Source organism: Ammospiza nelsoni, chromosome 1 (assembly GCF_027579445.1).
Source record: "Ammospiza nelsoni isolate bAmmNel1 chromosome 1, bAmmNel1.pri, whole genome shotgun sequence".
Classification (NCBI taxonomy): Eukaryota; Metazoa; Chordata; class Aves; order Passeriformes; family Passerellidae; genus Ammospiza; species Ammospiza nelsoni.
Genome location: NC_080633.1, coordinates 42,108,632 through 42,128,156, shown reverse-complemented (window position 1 = coordinate 42,128,156; position 19,525 = coordinate 42,108,632). Strand labels below are relative to the sequence as shown.

Here is a 19,525-nt window from a genome sequence, read left to right as displayed (position 1 = left end):
TTATTTGTTTAGATTTCTGTTCTGTGTGACTTAGTATTTTTCCCTGCATATTTCTCTTTGGCAAAGTACTCTTATTCCAGATGCACAGTTTAACGAAACAATTTTTCTTATATGCAAAAGTGTTGAGGAAATTAATGTGCTTTAATATCTTTTGGACTGTAACTCTTGGCATCCTGTTGGTGTTGGCTTGGTCATAATGTATTTTTAAGATCTGTTTAAAATTTGATTAGGCAGACAAGATTTGTTCTTTTTTGAGGGTAGCATTGCCCTTGATACAGGAGAGAAAACATGCTTGCCTAGTTCTAACAGTTTCTATTTCTCTTAGAGACTGTAAAATGTGCAGAGAAGTACAAAGGTCTTTTTACAATGTGTTTGCACTGAAGAGGAAAACTAGTATAGTTCTTTCAAAAAGATGTTTGTGATGATGAAGTAACTGTTCACATTTTAAAATTTCCCCTGAAGTGAGGTACTTCTTCATGTGGGAGTTTTTTATTGTGCTTAATTACATAAACTAGATTTAAAAAAATCAAAAATTACTGTTTACAGTGAAGGCCAAATAGATTGTTTGTGCAGGGAGAAAATGGATAGCCCAAGGAAATGATGGGATGACATATTTTTAAAGATTGGCATAAATGTAGGTTCAATTTTTTTTTAGTGTCTCTGTAATAGGAAAATAGCAACAGCAATCCATTTTTCAGCTTCTTTGACAGAGAGAAACAGAAAACTCGATCAAGATGTGTTATTGCAAAATAATCAAGACTGAGAAATAATTTGACAGCAGAGCCATGGAAATGTTCTTCCTTTGGCAAGAGGAATTTTGTGTAATTGTATGAAATACACATTTAAAAAAAAAACTGGATTTTTTTTTCCTGTTTGTTACTCAGATATTTGAAAATCATTGTTTTTAAGCTACTTGCTTATGCTTTCCTGACAATTTCTTCAGCAAAAGATGGCGCCACAAAAGCACCGTAAGCAAAGTAGATCTGAACTCCTGCCATGTCTTCATAACTTAATGCTGTTTTAGATGAGAGGAATGTTCTGAAACTGTTTTGTCTCTAGCATTTGGTAAGAGCTCAGTTAGCTATGGGATTTGTGGCCCATTTTTTAATAATGGAAGTGCTGCTGTAACACTATGCAGCATAGCCTCTCCAGATCTAAGCATTTACTTCACTTAGGAGGCAATCTCTGGTAACCCTGGTCATGTGGAGAGGAGAAAGTGCATGTTCTTTAATGTACTTTGTGTTGCTGTGCATCACCTTAAAAATTTGTCAGTGCTGAGAGGAAATCCTCCCTGTGGCACTAATTGTATACTCATATATAAATTATGGTAATGAGTGAAGAGCTGTGATTTTCTTATCCATATCTCTATGTTTTACAGCAGTATGTAATTAATGGCTGCAATTTTAAGTCCTGTGCTGAGGGCTAGTAATTTGACTGTTGAGACTAAGTTTTAGAGCACTTAGGGAGGAAAATCTGTGCACTTGTCTTAGCTGATTGTACTTTATGTCATAGCATCCTTAAATACAGACCCATCCAGGCAATCAAGTGCCCCCAGAAATAAAGGTTGTTCTGATGCCAAGTTTCGTTTGTTTCATATTTAATGTGTATCTTTCTAATGAGACCTCTTTTAAACTGTGGTCTTGGTACCAGTAAAGCATTTTAGAAGAAACTTTTAGTAGTACAGGCAGAAATAAAAAAAGGCTGCTAGGTTTAAAACTTTGATTTCAGGCAGAAGAAATGGAGGGTTTAGTTGGATAACTTCATAGCTATGAAAATAATGGGTAGAGGATTCTTGCCTAATTTCCAAGGTATGCCAGAGAGAATCATACATTCAGGTGGTAGGGCTAACATTCATTGACTTAAAAAAAATATCACAGATAGATTTGCCTCTAAGATGCTTACTCTGGTTATTTAGGGTGTTTCTTGCTTCCAAAGGCAGGGATATCATTTGAGATACTGCATAAGCTAGTTCAGAAAGTACATGATCATTTTTTACTGAAATAAAGCTGTACATGGAAGCAGAGAAGAGCTACAACTCATTTAGATCAGTAGAATGGTGAGGTGAATGGAGGAAATCTGTAATCTTTCTTTTGTAAGCTGATACCTATTTTCTGCTTCAGATGGTATCCTGGGATGGCCTGGCCCCAAGTCACACTCCACAGAGGAACTGAAAAACGGTGCCCTCAGCTCCTTATCATCTGCTAGTGCCAACATTACCTGGGCAAGTACCATAGTACCATCTGCAGCCCAGGATGCGCAGGCACTACAGCCAAACGCTGAGGTAAGAGTGCTTGGTCTCTGCAGAGACCTCTGCTGGTTAGATGCAAACCATGTGTGATGGTGGATACTTTCATTGATAAATAATTGTATTTTGTCTGGATAATGTGCTCTTTGAAGTTACTCGTGAAAATGCTAAGTTTCATGCAACAGTGCACTCCAAAAACTTGAAAAATTTGTTGATGATATTGTTCTGTGCTTTTACTTCTCTGAGGTGCTCAGGTCAGCAGACTTTGGCAAGTGTACAATGTCTTTCCTAATCTTAAAAGCAATCAACAGATTGTCAATACATATTTCTGTCCTCTGATGCAAATAAAAGCTATTTATTTATTTTTTGTTCTGGCTTGAGATAGACAGGAGACACTACTTGCTTGCTACTTGCTCTTCCATGTTGCTGTTTCCTCTTGGGCATCTCTTGAGTATAGCCGACTGTTCTTTGATTTGAAAAATGATGTCATTTCCTGATCCCTTTTCCTGTTAAGTGATTATGGGCAGAACTTGTCCACATCATCCTGCATCAGCCAGCTGATTTGTGCTTTTGTGGCATTTGCTTGGTGAAGGGCAGTTCTGAAGCATCCACTCTTTGAGGAGACTCACAGCTGCATATCAGACATATCATGCACTGAAAATCTCTCATCATGACAAACTTCTGCAGCTTCTGCTGTCTGCTTCAGTAACCAGTCCTGCCCACAAGGAAAACACTTCACTCTGAGACCCTAGAGATTGTAGGGCACCTGGAGCACGTGAGACTTGGAGAACTGGAACAAAGATTTTGAAAGAACTGAAGAAACTAGTGAATGCTCTGGGCAATTGGAATGGCTTAAATTAAATGACATCACTTTAAACAAAATTTGTAATGGCTGGAGACATCAATAAAGCTGTTTTTCCTGTTCTTTTGTAGTGTGTTGAATTGAATGTGGTTCAAAAAAGAATTCACAGATAAACCAGGTTTTTTTTTAACAGGTCCTCTGTCCTTAGAAAGGAATTTTGAATTCTGTTACAACTAGTGTCCATTTACCGAAATGTTGAAATTACCTGTAATTACTTTTTATTAGGAAGTTGTGTAATTTCTTTTTTCAGGTAAGTCAAGTGTACTTTTTACAGTGTGTTTTTAAGACAAGAGGCTATTTAAGAGTGTTGTTTTGGGAGTTACTACTTACTTGAACCACTGAAATCTATTTCATTAGGATTTTTTTAGTTTTTGTAGGTATTCTTTTTTATTCTTGATCATCCACTAAAGCCAAATGCGATGTGGAAGCGTGAGCTTTGCAGCAAGAACATAAAGAGCAGCAGCTAATTTTACTTACATTGAGATATCATTTTGCAGTTGAGTTGAGACATTTATGACCTGTTTAAATTACAATATTTTTTTAGGAGTCCAGTCCCTTCCTGTTCATTTGCTGACGAGAGACACTGAGTTGTGTGTGTGGCTTGACATGCTGCTTTGCTTGTGGAACTCATGATTTATTGAGAAGGGAGTACCCTTAAAGAGGGGAATAGAAACAAGTTAAGTGTAGCACTGTTTCTAGTGCAGAATCCTCAGTGCTTTGTGGGCAATCTTCCTGAAGGCAGCAACCTGCATTTGGAGGCCCTGAGGCATTAGCCATTAAAAAAGAAGAAAAAGAGGTGGGAGCAGAAAGAGTAAGATTTTTAAGTTACAAAAAGGTCAGCTCAAGATGGTGTTTTTGGTAGAAACAGTAAGTAGAAGTTTGTGGATTGGTGGAGCAACAAGAAGCAGATGGAATCAGGCATGCAATTTTTGTTATGTAGTAGTACAGTTTAATGAGCAGGAATTTGGTTTTGCTCCGAGGAAGTGGCTTAAAGCAGGATTCATTCCTGGAAGTTCCTTGGAAACCTGCATCTTCTCTTACACAGTCTGTGTGTGTGATGCTGAGATTGATACTGCTGGCTGTGAATTTGAAGGTTTTTTTAAAAATGTAGCTGATATACTTTTCAGTTTCGATCATTTTGATGAATTTTTTTCTGAGAAACTTAGCAGTTACTCTGGTAAGAATGCTATCTGAGCCAGGTAGTCACCCAGGAGATGATGTCTGACCTGCCCAAAGTTACAAATATGTTTGATTTGCCACAGTTTAAAAGTTCTGTGTGCAAGATGCAATAATATCTTTAAATATATTGTGGCTTTGTGTGTCCAAGGCAAGCGCCTAGATCTGGCACTGAGTAGGTGCTTTAATTTCAAAGGTATAAAAGCACTGACTGTGCTAATTACTTAGAATGTATAATAACACATAAAAGCAAATGAAAATCATCACTTGTTTGTAGTCTGGATACTTTGTTGTTAGTAACAGTGGTGACATTAGCAGAGAATGAGAAAATGCTTTTAGATGCCATTAGTTGACATTTTGTTGGCACTGAATGCCCTGATTTCTTTTTTTTATTTATTTGATAGCTTCTTTTAGAAGAGAAGAGGAATCCATAAGTGTCATTCAAATAAAGCTTATTTCTCTTAATTATTTTCTTTTTAAGAAAACCCAGCTAAGGCACTAGATAATCTTGGTTTCTTGAAGAAGCTGCTGGGATATTAATGGGGCTCAACTTTCCAAATATACCTGCCAGAAGAAATAAGCCTTGCTTTTACAGAAGTTATGAGATGAGAGCGCTAGTTCCTGTATCAGTGCTATCAAAATTAATTCCACTCTCTTCTTTGACTGGTCTAGATTAAAAAAAAATTCTGTAATTTCATGGTATAGCCTCTATCTGTTAGTCAGAAGCTATACCCCAAAGAAATAGAAAAGAGCTTTTTGACTAACTCTGTGTAATACAGTAGATGGACCAACCAAAAAATTGTGAATTGACCTCTGGTCTGAAATAGAAAATGCCATTAAATGGCTAACCTTGAGGAGCAGCAGACTCAGCTGCTTATATTATGGAATGTTATTTATAAGGCAAAGGTAATTTTAGGAATGTGGATGAGCAGTGATTTTAAGAAGAGAACAGAGATGCTGTGTTGGGGCAGAGGGGGTTGTGGGTGAGTGCTGAGGAATCTCTCCCATCCAGCTGCCTGCCAGTGGCAGCATGACCGAGTGGCTGAGTGTGTTTAGTGATAACTGTGCTAATTCTCAGCACAGCATTCAGACACTTTGCAGCTGTGCATCAAGTGGCATCATTAAAATAATGATTTTAGGGACAGGTTTTTATCTGTTTATGAAGAAGTGTGTGGATCTTTACAATTCTCTGGAACAACAATGTTCATCTAATGCAATTTTCTTTGAGTACTTAAGCAGTCTTGAGGAATGTAGAAAGTTCTGGAGCTGAGTTTTGACACCATAGGTAACTAAAGCAAAACTTCTCTTTTTGGTCTGTTGTACTATCAGGGTTTCAGGAATGCAGAATTTCTTATCTGGTGAAATAAGGTAGAAGCTAAAGATTATCCTCTTTAGATAATATGTTGATGTTTACTTGCTTTGGTTTATTTAGGGTGTTTCCTGCTTCTAAATGCAAGGATATAATTTGAGATACTGTTTAAACTAGTTCAGAAAAGAAAAGATTTTGTGACAGAGATTATTTTCTTGTGTCTTCCTTGCCTATTATTCTTTTAGAGTTGTGATATAGGACAGCATGAAGTTAAAGCATATTATCTTTACTGAAAGAAATAACCTCTGAGAGTGAATTCCCAGATCAAGCAATTTTGTGTCTTATTTGCCATATTGGTTTTAATGTTTTATAAGTCTCTAACTTTTAGTTAGTGGTTTTGTTTTTTTTTTTTTTTCTGTCTACCTGAAACATCAGATGGAAGGGATGAGGGTTGTGCTGCACAGAACTATCCTCCATCTAATGATAATTGATGTAAAATGCTCCTGTGCATCCCCCAGTGAAGAACTTTATGGCAAAAGTTGTGTTATAATTTCAAGGTAATTTTTAGGATTTTTCCTTAAAGCAGAACAGAACCAATCTGGTATGAAATGTACCAGAGTTACACTCTTCAGACCTCTGATGTGAACTTGGTCTCTGGCCAGGCTGCCATAAATGGGACCCTGCTTTCTTCATTTAAGGTTTAATAATTTTGAAATTCTTTTCAAGAAATACTGACATTAATTGGTTTGAATTTCATAGTAAATTCAGTTGTAATAGACTCGATGCCAAAGTAGAATAAAGGTGTGAATCACTTTCATGGGTGAACTATTCCAGTTCAACTAATTGTCATTTTAGGTGTCAGAATTCCTCCTCTTCTGAGCTGACAAAGAGTGACTGCAGACCAAATACTTCCCCTGACAGCTAAATAGAAATAGGTAACAGGCTGTTTTCTTTGTGGGGTCTGAAAGGGAAGGAATAATTTTCTTTGGATCTAATAGTTCTGTTAAGAATTACTAAAAAAAATGTTCTGTAGCTAGATCTGCAATATAGTCCTCTTCATGTGATTTTTATGCCTTAAAGTGCCATGCCAGCTGATTCTTCCCATCCTATGGATCTGCTATCTGTGCTGTTTCTCTGCTTTCCTATCCCTAACTTTCCCTTGCCTGTGAGCATGAGCAGCTGTACGCCTGCTCCAAATGGAAGTGTCTTTTTAATGGGATTGAAGTTTGAGCTCTGTAGGATTGAGCCTTTAGCTCTGATTATCTAACTGCTAAAGCAGGTTTTAATTGTGATAGTGATTGCAAGGGCAGTCAAGTCCAGGTTATTAAAGATATTTTGGTCCCCTGGATGATCTGAACCTTGTTTTCAGCTGTAACAGGGAACTGTTCTATTTGGAAGAGTTACTGAATTGTTTAATGTTATAAGTTGATGTATTTTTTTTCCCATTTCTTCAGGTGATAGTTTTTTTCAAGCTGTAATTTGTTTTTTATTTGTATGTAAGTATATATCCTAATATGACTTTAGACTTTAGAGCTATTACAGAATGTATTAGAGATACTATGAAATAATTTAAAAGATGCTCATGCAATTTTAGACACTCAGCTGGATAAAAGAAATTATTTCTAATTCAATATTACCTTTATTTATCTGTGTCTCAGCAGATGTGTCCAGGTCTGTGGATTGTTTCCTGGTATAATTTGTTTCTAGTGTTTCCTAATTCCTTTTTGTACTTGACAGAAATGTGTATAATTGATGTTGGGACATGAGTTTAGCCATGAACATACAGTGCTAGCCACAAGTGCAGTAATGGAAGAACAACAGATCAAGAGGGGAAAGTAATGTTTGCATTATTACTGATGGTTCCTTTTCACTGTTTGGTACAGACATTACAGGGTTTCTCAGTGTGCTCTGCTCTTTGTCCTCTGCATGATTAAGTACTTTTCAGGCTGAAGAGCACAGTGAATATGGCCTGTAATGATTTAGCTAAATTAATCTCTAGGCAAAGATGGTACCAGTTAATCCATTCACTATGCAGACCATCTAAAAAATGAGATCTGAGATAATCAATTGAAGGTATATTTAAGGATAATCAAGGGAATGTGTATTTAAGGATTAAATGTACAATTAGACTAAAAGTAGAATTAAATGACCCTAAGCCTGCTACAGCAGCACTGACAATGACTAAGATAATCTAGCCAATTTTGATTTTTTTTTTTTTTGCTAGCTTTCTGGAATTGCTACTGTGTCAGCAGGCAGTCCTCCAGTAAAACTCTTTATGCAAATAATACAAATTTTATCACTAGCCAAACCCACTGCTTATTATTGAATCAGTTCCACCTCCAAAATGCATGTGTTCCAGCTGCTATCTATATAATTGAGAGTAATATTCTGTGTAAAAAAACCTCTTATTCCAAATCTGCTTCTAATTTGAATAAACATGAGGTTCTGATTCATGTGACATTCCATAATTACTAGTGAAAAGTCAGCGAAATCTAATCACTGGAGTATAAAGAACTTGGGTTCCCTTGCAGTAAGACTTAAAAATTACCTTTAAGTGGATCAATTGCATACTCTATTCAGTATAAAACCTCTGCCCCTTGCTAAAGGAGCTTCTAAGTCAATGGTAATTTTATTTCAGGATTGTGTGCTGATTTGTTATGTGCCAGTTAATTTGCTTTGTGTTATCAGTTTTATTTCTTAGTATGTGTGTATATATGGGCTTGGTGATACTGCCCATTAGAAATCTTACCCATCTCATTAAGACTGTCAGTTCCTTAACTAGACCTTACTAAGTTAAGCTCAACTCTCTTACAGGGTTTGTCTCAGGTTGACATTTCTTCATCTTGCTTAGTGAAACATCCAGACAGTCTTCAGCTGTTCTGTCTGGTCTTGCTAGAAAAAAAGAGCTGGGCTTTTCAGCTTGTGGTGATGAGCTGTAGTGGTTCTTTATTTGAAAAGCCCAGAATGTGGAAATAAATCCCAGCTGTGATAGCAGAATTGAATTCTAAAATTTGTCCCAGAGGAGGAGTTGGAAGGAGCAGGTGAAAAAGGCAGAACTCTTCTACATTAACAGAGAGTTTTCATTTTGAGATGGACCAAGTGATTGATTCATCAGACTGAGAACAATCCTTAGAAGCTTTTCAAGCAGAGTTCCACTGGCCTCAAGGAGTTAGACATATTAAAGAAGACAATCTTCTAGGCCTAATTTTTTTCACATACACATTGAATGTTCTCCTGCTATGATTTATAATTATTCAGTTTTCTTTTTGAAAGACTTAAGGATTTTTGTTTGGGTTTTTTGAGTTTTGTGTGTTTATCAATAATGTGAATGTGCATGGTGGATGAGCAATGAAATTGCAGGAAGAGTCAGGGTGGTTTAATAAATGTGTTGTCTTGGGGCAAGACTGTTAATACTGCTTGGATTAACATGTCTTTACCATTTCTGTCCTTTTACAAATATGCTGACATGTGATACTGTGCACAAGGAATAGCACTGTGAGAACTGGATTTACATATAGATTGGTATTGCAGGACCAGATGATTGTAAAGGTTAAATTTGTAGTTGTCCATCTTTTTGTGCCCTCTTTGCATATGTGAGTGGTGTATTATTGACTAATGTGGCAGTATTTTTCTGCAGTAAATTTGCTTAGCCAGCATACAAAGCGACATAAAAGAGAATTACAGCTGGCTAAATGACTTCAGCTCTGTTACTTCCTAACTTTTCAGTTACTGGGCATTGCGGGCAGAATCATAATGGAATCACAGGGTACTCTGGATTGAAAGGGGCCTCCAGAGGTCCTGCAGCTCAGCACTGTGACAGCAATGCTAATCAGGTCAGCTTGTCCAGTCCTGAGCACCTCCCACAGTGGGGGTCCCACAGCCTCTCCGCAGAAAATCTTGCAATTCTCTAGGGAATTATGTCAATGGGAGCTAAGGGTTGTTTGCTAAGGAAAGGCATCATACTCAATGTGCTGTACTGTCTGGTGAGCAGCTAAAAGGGACCTGCTTGCTGGGGCCCTTACCAGAACGTGTTTGTCCTCCTCTTCTTCACGGGAATATGAGGCCTGAAGAACCCACTGCTTCGGGTTTCTCCCCAAGGATCTCATTCTAGAGAGGATGCCTTGTAGAACAGGCAAGTGTCTGGAGTGAAGCTTTCTGCCAGCCTTTCCCCCCAGGCTACTCTCCTGCACTGACCTGCAGCTCAGTGCAGTCTTTTGTCATCACCTCCCCAAAAGTTATAACCGTGTGACTTTCAGACCCCTTGCAGCGTCTGAAGTGCTGCCTGGCAGTGGCTGGAATCTGTCCTGCTGCACTCTGTCGTTTGTAAGCTTTGTACACTTACTTTGGATACTCTATTTGTTTCCATTTGCTTCTAAGAAATTTAATTAATAAAATAAAACTGAATATGTTTGAGGAAATTGTTCTTCACTAGTATCTGCATTGCATTAGGTATAGGGCACATAAACAATTTTTTTAAAATTGTTTGTGCTGTGATACTCTCTATCTTACAGTTGTGATTTATGCCAGCCTTCAAAGGTTTTTTTTTGCTTTAATTTAGGACAAGTCCATGGGGCTTTTCTCTTCATGCATTTTGTTTCATAGTCTCATGTTACTATTTCTTTCTTATGATACCAGTGATGAAATATATTTATTCCCAATTCTTACTGAATTTATGCAATACTGCGAAGTCCTCTTGTATTTTAGGATTCAGATTAAACAATTCTGTACTTCAGTGGCCCTCATTTCATGAAAGGTGCTCACAAGCATGTGTGGACTGGTACTGATACTTAATCTTCCCTGTGGAGTTCCCTGGAGTTCCCTGTGACTACCTTAGGTTTATGAAAATTGATTTTTGCAAGAGGAATTGTCTTATGAAGAAAATATGAACATGTGGGGCAAAAGTTGTCCGATAAACATTATTTGGTGCATAACAGGATTACAGTGCTGAAGGTAACCCAAATGAGGAACTCTGTTTAACAGGATGTCTAGTTACTGATAGATTCTTTATTTTTAAACATAATCACTTTCAGAGTTAGCTTTGAGTATTTTTTTCTGAATGATTGCACAGGCTATACTGCAACATAAACATAGATGTTCTTTGTTTCATGTTACATGCGCTAGCTCCTATTCTTTAAGCAAGAAACCAGTCCTTTTTCTTCTGAAATCTCTTACTGTCTGGTCCTCATCACTGCTACATTATGTTCAGCCCTAAATATAGTCAGAGGTCATAGTAAAACACATCTGCAGTGTGGGAAAAGGAAGCTTTCTGAGCTTGTTCTTTACTGATGGAAAGACTTCTGTTCCCAGAGATACTCCTGCAAAACATTAACAAAAAGGCATTAGTACAGTTCTCTAAGTGGGTAGTATCTGGATAATGTGCTTGTCTCCAGATGCCTGGCAGATTGTTTTTGTTGAGAAGGGAAAAGATTGCAGACCTATTTGTCACCTAAGGTAGAGGTTTTGTGATCATTTTCTTTGCTTGCATTGTCTGTGTGTCAGCCTGTCTGCGCAGTGTTAGTGTCAAGATTCATTTCTGCTTTGCTTACTTGCTTTGCAGTGAGGCGGTATCTCCTGAAGGAGGATAGGTTTCTCTTGGTTCAGTAGATGTCTCTGCTATTACATGTTGTATCCAATTAATCCTGTGTGATAGACAGATTGCCACACTTTGATCCTTGCACTTGTCCCTAGCTGAGAGATTTTCTGAACATCAAGTGTGTTTAGCATATTCAGTGAAAAACAACCCCAAGCAACAAACCACAAAATGTATACAAATTATCCATACACACAAAAAAGAGATGTTTTAATCATTGATGGTCCTAGTTTGAAGAATTTTATTTTCTCTGAAGACCTGAAATACCAAACACAAATAACAAATATGGCAAGAAATTAATTTCTAGGCACTCTGTAGACATTCTTCCCTGATGTAAGCTTTTTCTACCAAATAAAACCTGGTTTTACCTATTAGTGCTGAATGATGTATCCACAGTTACATAAATGCTTTGGCCTCACGCTGTCAGAACACAAACTCAGATACAGCAGTTACTTACCTATTCAGATAGATATGCCTAGATTATTTATCTTGGCGTACATAGCTTAAGGTAAGTAGAAAATCTGCCTGTTATACAATTTTTCCTTTGTTATATGAAGGAGAAAGTAACTGTCTTACTGATTGGTTCTCTATGTAGATGACAAAAAGGGAGTGGTATTTTTGCTAGCCATGGTGGTGTTGTGTGCAAGTTATAGTGTATTCACTTTTTTATTGTAAAGTCCTTCTCATTTGATTCTCATCCTCTATTGCTTCAGTATTTTGAAAGTTAACGTTAATTTTGGTTCATCATTATTAGAGCTAAGCCCTAATGGCAGAATGCTAGAAGTGTGACTGTGGGTGTGTGATTTGGGGTTTGAAGGGGGTGGATTCCCCCTTGAGGTCATACACTTTTTCTGCATTAGAGGAAACAGTTTCTATGAAATACTCTGAGTAAATTTAAAAAAATGCAGCTGAACTAAACCTGCCTATTTTGCTACCTTTAAGAAACCTTTATCAGGATAAAATGAAGTTTTGCTCACTAAATTCTCCATTTAAGATCTGCTTTTCTTCTGGCTCATTGCGTGGCTTTGAAAACATCAAACCTGAACACTGGACAGCCTTAAGTCTCTTTGAAAGTCACTGTAACTTTGGTGTCCAGGTGCCAGCATTACAGTGGGCATATGGGATGTCAGTGTGTTTGAGGTTTTATCTTTGATCTACTCATTCTTTGCAGTAATCAGTCACAGATGCCACCAGAAGCAAAGCATAAATAAGACTACAGTAAGATGGAGGGAGGCCAGGGCTCAAGCCACGACCTGACTTCACCACCACTTCTTCAGCTCAATTTTTCACCTTCGTCTGCTGACATTGTATGGTGGTAAACATTGAGAATAGTATTTTCAAAATTATTGTTTTATTTGAACTGCTCTTGAAGAGTAAACAATTTTATATAAAGAGATCAGGAATTTGTTGGATATTAAAACGTTTTACTGCCTTATAGTTAAGATTAGGCTTGATAATCTGTAAATGACAATGCATTTGGAAGTTAGGGAAAAAGTGAGTGGATGAGGATGGTTTCAGGAGTCAGTCTTCACAGCGGGCAGTAAATGTGTTTCAAGACTTTGTTTTGTTTCAAGATTTAGGTTTCATTTCTGTTAAATTCAGTTTTCTGTATGGGAATGATTCCTCCTTTCAAAATCTATAGTAGGTTTATGTGGCAAGATTTTGGTATTGGGGGCCTACAGAGGTGGTTTCTATGAGAAGCTGCTGGAAGCTTCCTCTGTGTTGGACAGAGCCAATGCCAGCTGGCTCCTGCTGCTGGCTGAGGCTGAGCCCATCAGTGATGGTCATAGTGCCTCTGGGGTAACTGACGTATGAAGGGAGAAAAAAGGGAGCCCTGCAGAGCAGCAGCAGAGAGAGGAGTGAGGATGTGAGAGAAGCAGCTGCAGACACCACAATCAGTGCAGAAGGAGGGGAAGGACATGAAACAGTCCAGCTGCCAGAGCAGACATTCTTCTGCAGCCCATGGTGCGCACCATGGTGGGTCAGGCTCTCCCTCTGCGGCCCATGGAGGACACAGTGAAGCAGATACCTGCCCACAGCCCCTGGAGGAGCCTGTGCTGGCTGGGGCAGGGACCCTGTGGAAGCTTATGCTGGAGTAGATTCCTTGTAGGATCTGGATTTATGGATCCATGCAGAGAGAAGGCCAATCCTACCAGAGCAGGTTTTGTGGTAGGATTTGTGGCACTATGGGGGACCCATGCTGGAGCAGGCTGTACCTGAAGGACTGTACCTTGTGGGAGGCACCAGTGGATGTGCGGTTTGTGAAGAACTGCAGCCCGTGGGAAGGACTCACATTGGTGAAGTTTGTGGCTGACTGTCCCCTTTGGGAGGGAGTCTGTGCTGGAGCAAGGGAAGAGTCTGGATCACAGTTCCCTTAGGCAAGGTGTGAAGTACTGACTGCAGCTGCCATTCCCTGTCCCCCTGTGCCACTGTGGGGAAGTTGGTAGGAAGTAGTGAAGTTAAGTGTTGGAGGAAATGGTGGGAGGATGGTGTTCAAGATTTGTTTTTATTTTCTCATTATCCTACTCTTACTTGATTGGTGATAAATTGAACTAATTTTCCTAATTCAAGTCTGTGTTAGCCATGAGGTAATGGGTGAGTGATTTCTTCCTGTCCTTAACTCAACCCATGAGCCTTCTATGGTATTTTCTCTCTCCTGCACAGCTGAGAAAGGGAGTGAAGGAGTGCCTTTGGTGGGCACCTGGCTCCTAGCCAGGGACAGCCCATGACAACCAGTAGCATGACAATATGCTAGTCTGTATGTAAAATACTTTAATAAGTTCAACTTACTGCACAAGCTACATTTGATCACTGCTAATGAGGGATGGGTACAGTAAGCTTGCATGCCTTTTCTGCCAAGTGAATGCTACAGTATGCTTCTATGTGGTGCCCAGTGGAAGAAGACAGGTGGCACATGCAAGTAAGTGCAGTTTTGTCACTTCTGATCCAGTGACAAGCCCTGCAAGAAGCTAACAGCTCATTATATGCTACTACTTTGGGGTGTTCTTACTGTATGTGCTATACAAAAAGAATTCTAACTTTAGTATTGAAACCGGTGAAAATCTTATGAGGCCCATTTCTGGCATTAGTGTAGATGTGCTAAAGCTCCCTGACCTTACGGAGTTATATTTAATCTTACACCCACAGAAAACCTGCTTGCAAGCTCTTGAGTTACACAAATGGAAGTGTAAATGATGCTTGCAAACCTATGCTGTTTCTGAAGGCAATCTGAAAATCAAAATGAGGCCTTTGACTTTTATATCCAGTAATAGGGACCAAAGATAATTAGAGGACTAGGTGGAAAATCCGACAATCCTTGTCTAGTTTGAGAATGTTAGTTCTCTTTAATATTTCTTCTAACTTACTCTGTCTTCCTTTTGATGCAGACGTGTTTTGTAAATAGGGTTTTTTTTACAATCTTTTGCATTTTTTTGAACATAGAAGGACTTAAAGAATACTTCCCTTGGAATATTACAAAATGGTATGTTTTTATCTGGAAGATTCATCTTCTTGCTCCTGACTACAGTCCTTTTTATAGCACATAAAAATGTTTTCATGCCTAAATGAAGATTCTTAGAATGCTTTTTTGTAATTATAGGAAGAATATGAGGTCCTCAGTGTGTCCCTGAGATACGTGTCCCTGATATCTCAGGATATATACCTAAGTCGCTGCTTACTGTCATGGTGGAGAAAAGGCTGAGTTACTCTATGCCTTCTTTACCTTGGCCTTTACTGCTAACAGACTTTGAGATCAGAAGGAAAGTCTGGAGGCAGATTTGACCCTTGGTGGAGGGGGAACAGGTTAGGCTGCACTTAAGCTGCACATATACAGCTCCAGGGTCTCTAACAGGTTATGGAATTTGGGAGAGGTTTGTGTAGACTAGAGGAAAGTGAATGTCAATAATTCTTTTAAAAAGGACAAGAAGGGACTCTGAGTGTTCTGGTAACATCTGGTGACCTGCAGGTTTGTCAGTCTTTCCTCAGACCTTGGAAAGGTTGTGGAGCAACTAACCCTGGAACGTATCTCCAAACACATAAAGGACAAGAACGCAATTAGAAGTAGTCTTAATGGACTTACAAAGGGAAAATCATGCTTAACCAGCATGATACCCCTCACAATGGTAGTGACTAGCTTGGTGCTTATGGGGAGAGCAGTGGATGTTGTTTGCTTTAATGTTGGTAAGGCTTTTGACCCTGTCTTCTCTAACATCCTCACACAGCAACCCAGCCCAGAGGGTTGTGATCAGTGGTACAAGGTCCAGTTGGAGGCCAGTCACTAGTGGTGTACCTCAGGGGTCCATACTGGGACTGGCACTGTTCCACATCTTCATTAATGACCTGGATGATGATGCAGAGTGCACTCCTGAGAAGTTTGTTGGTGATGAAAAACCTGGGAGGAGTGGCTGATGAGCCAGGGGGTTGTGCTGCCATAGAGAGAGAGAACATGGCAGTCTGGACACAGAGGAGTCTCTTAAGGATAACCTCGGGGAAGTGCCAATTCATGTTATCTGGAGGATATTTGAGGATATAACTCTTGCACCAGTGTAGGCTGGAGGCCATCTGGTTGGAAAGTAGTTCTCCGGAGATCTTGGGGGACAGCTGACCATGAACCAGCAAAAATGTTTTTGTGCCCAGCAGCTTCCTGGCCTGCATTAGGAAGAATGTTGCCATGAGGTTGAGATCCTTCCCCTCTACTTGGCAGAGGTGAGGCCACATCTGCAGTGTTGTGCTCAGTTCTGGGCTCCCCAGTGCAAGAGGGGTGTGGACTTACTGGGGTAAGGCCAGCACAGACCCCAGAGATGAGGAGAGTTCTAGAGCATCCTTCCCATGAGGAGGATCTGAGGGAGCTAGGATGTCCAGCCTGGAGAAGAGGAGGCTCAAGTGTATCTTATCAATGTACATAAATACCTCATGGGAGTGAAGAACAGGGAGACAGACTTGTCTCAATAGTGCCCAGTGACAAAACAAGAGGCAGTGGGCACTTGGAAGTGAATTTGAACACCAGCAAATGCACTTCTGCTGTGGAGAACATTGAACACTGGCATGGGTTGCCCAGAGAAGTTGTGGAGTCTCCATCCTTGGAGATAATCAAAACTTAGCTGGGCATGGTCCTGGGCAGCTGGTTTTACATGCACCTGCTTGAGCAGGGTAAGGGACAAGAAGATACCAAGATGTCTGTTCTAACCTAAATGAGACTCTGATTCTGTGTGTTCCTTTCCTCCCCTCAAAAAACTAACCAAGATGAGACCCAGGTCATTCTTGAATTGTTGCATTGTATGGTTTGTGAAGTATGTTGGAAAATGAAACTCTGAGCTGTATATCTGTATTAATTACCTAACAGTTAATTTCCAGTACAGCAGTTAATTTGAAAAATTAACTTGTGGAAGAAGCTGTAGAAGGACAGAGACATATTTGCCCTTTCAGAGAAGTATAGATTTTGACTCTGTGATTCTATCCCAGGCATGTCAGTGTGTTTTTTCCTAAAAGCATTTTTTTAAAATGCAGAATGTTCCTTCAGAAACAAATTTTTACCCTTACAGATTTCATCTCCAACAGAATCAGCATGTTTTCTGTTGGAGACTGCTGACTAGAACATCCATTTTGTGTCCCTGCAGATGACCTCTCTAAATTAATCGATCTCAGTTCTAATGAGGTGACCTGTTTAAAATAGCTCTCTGCCGGTGTGTATTTTCATGTCTTTGTCATTTAAACTTTGAAGTGCATCTATTCCTGTGATTTTTAGAAATTATCTTTTATTTCCTCTTCAGATTTTTCTGAAAAATGCTGGTGCTTCAGCCCAGTATTGGAAACCAATTTTGATTAGAATGATTTTAAATATAAGCCCCTTTTTTGTGGTTGTTTGGTTCAGTATTGGATTTCTCAGGGTCAGCACCTATGCCAGGCTGTGCTGTTCATTCCCCAGCTGGGCAGTACACAGCTCAATAGCTTTTACATTATGCTCTGACCACGCAGGGGTGGAGCAGATCCCTGCTTTCCTAGGTCAGTTGTGCAGTTACGTTTTACAGGACGAGGTAAAAAAAAGTCTATGTCTGATAACTCAGAAAAGCTGCCGTTAAAGGATAATCAGTCCACATAATCCTTTGCATTCTGCTGAATGCTTGCACCCTGGATGCTAATAAACTGCACACTATTTTCATGGATGGAAAAAAGAATTAAATAATGGTTGAACTTTTATGACACTTTAAAGATGCACTAGCTCTGTATTTTGTGACTGTGTGTGTCCACTCACACTGTGTGGTGCTTACAGGTTGGTTTAAGAAAATGTGTTAGTTAAAGAAATATGTGTTAGTTAAAGTTAGTTTATGTGCTCCTAAAAATTTAGGAGCCTATTAATAGTTATCTAGAACAGCTAATGAGGAGAGAGGGAAATATAGAAAGGATATTGCTTTCTGAAGATGACTGCTCTTCAGTTCCTGTAGCATAAATTGTAAACTGCTTCCTTAAATTCTCTTCCTTGGAAAGTGAGAAAAGCGCAGTTGTCTGCATGTCATTCACTGAAGGTCGCTAGTGTGTTGATGACTGTAATAGCTGAGTTGTGGGGGATTTTTGGTGACCTTGCACAAGTCATTAGAATAGGGAAAGTTAAGGTAATTAAGATTTTAGTCTTTACAGTGTGCTCATTAAACACAATTGATCTTAATGTTACATTGTGCTCATTCTCCCTGATGAGCAGAAAGGCTTTTATTTAGAACAATGTAAATGCTACTTTAGTGAGCACCCCAGGTGTCCATAGGGTGGCTTGCTCTGACCGAGGATGCTTTGCAGGTAGTAGAGAGGGGTAATTTCACAGAATATTCTGAGTTGCTTGCTATTTTGTTAGTAACAGTTAAGAGTCAAGGAAAGCCTAACATCTATTTCATCAAGAAAGAAGGAAAGAAGCATTTTCTGGCCCTGGGTAAATGTGCACTCTTAGGGAGAAAAAGAAAATTCTTAGTATGTCATTTAGTCTGCAGACTGGTAATGGGTAATTTGTTTGTTTTCTGATGCTGTTAGCAACTTAAGGCTATGCAGCTGTTACACGTTCATGTAAAGAGGACAGAAAGAGAACCTGCTAGCATGTTCGCTTTTGTCCTCTTTCTGTCTCCCTTGTGCACACTCACACAAATTTGTGCCCCTTCCCCTCCCTCCTGGAGAAGCGCCGATCAGGATATCCTCTGGGAACAGCAGCACCATTTCCCAGTTGGAGCTGCGTGCATTTAAGCTCCCTGATCTCAATGCCATGTGACTGGAAGCGCAAGGAGCAGATTGCCATCCGGTGCACACTCCCCAACCCCTCAGATAGCAAAAAAAAAAAAAAAAAAAAAAAAAAAAAAAAAAAAAAAAAAAAAAAAAAAAGAGAGAGAGAGAAAAAAAAGAGGGGGTGGGAGTGAGGAGGGGAGGTTCCCTTGCTTTTTTTGAGCGCTGTTAATTCCTGCTGGAGCTTGTTTGCCGCAAGCTCGGTTCATGGCAGTAACAGAGGCAGCGGAGCCTATTCGGTAGCTCAGTGCTCTCAATGAGGTCAAGCTGCATCAAAGGGAAGCCTCCTGTGGAAGCATCTCCTGTAAGTTCTGATACTGCTTTTTCCCTGCTACCTCCAAATAAATCATAGCCTGTATGACTCTGCCGGGCTTCAGTGCTTTATCCCTCCCCGACTGATAATTTTGTGTGAGGTTGTCAGGTTTTATGTTAATTGAACTTGTCAGTGAGGCGTCAGTTGGGTAATAATGCTGTGCATTTTGGGAGAAAGGGGCTTATCTTCTCTCCTTTTATTTTCCAAGGGAGTGGGAAGAAGAAAGTGTGGTTTTGTCCTTTTGAAAAGCTCCAAGCTGTTGAGGTTACAGCTCACCAGATTCTGTTTTATGTAATCTACATATTTTACTTTCTAAATAAAGCAACTGTAAAGTGTATTGCAGATGTCATTGGGTTTCACCAAAGAGCTATTATTCTAGGAATAGCTACCTAAACATTTAAGTAATTAAAAAAAAAGTAGAGAAAGTACTTTATTCAGATCTTGGAAACCTCTGTAGTAACTTAATTTCAAAGAAACTCTCCTTACACAAGCTGCAGTTCACCGGAGGGGTCTCTAATGTGATCATTCAAAAATATTCCTTCGAAACCTAATTCTGGATATTAGCTGGTTTTAGTGAAACCTTTCAGTTGCGTAGGCTTCCACACTGAGATGAAAAATTTCTTGTTTTATGTAATGAGCTAGCTGTTCCTGCAGAAATGCAATTTAGCATGAAAGAATGCTAACTTTTACAGGGAGTGTTGTCTCATTTATAGCATGGACTCTTTGGGCAATAATGACATGCTGGGCTGTAATTTTTCATCTACATAACCCAG

At 39.4% G+C, this 19,525-nt stretch overlaps 1 protein-coding gene across 1 annotated transcript in view; it reads left to right on the top strand.

The window, feature by feature from the left end:
- The window catches only part of OSBPL10 (oxysterol binding protein like 10), a 113,731-nt gene that overhangs the window by 70,024 nt on the left and 24,182 nt on the right, over positions 1-19,525 (top strand). The window contains exon 6 of the mRNA XM_059478386.1: positions 2,121-2,281. Coding sequence (XP_059334369.1) covers positions 2,121-2,281 — 161 coding nt within the window. The remainder of the gene's footprint in view (positions 1-2,120; positions 2,282-19,525) is intronic.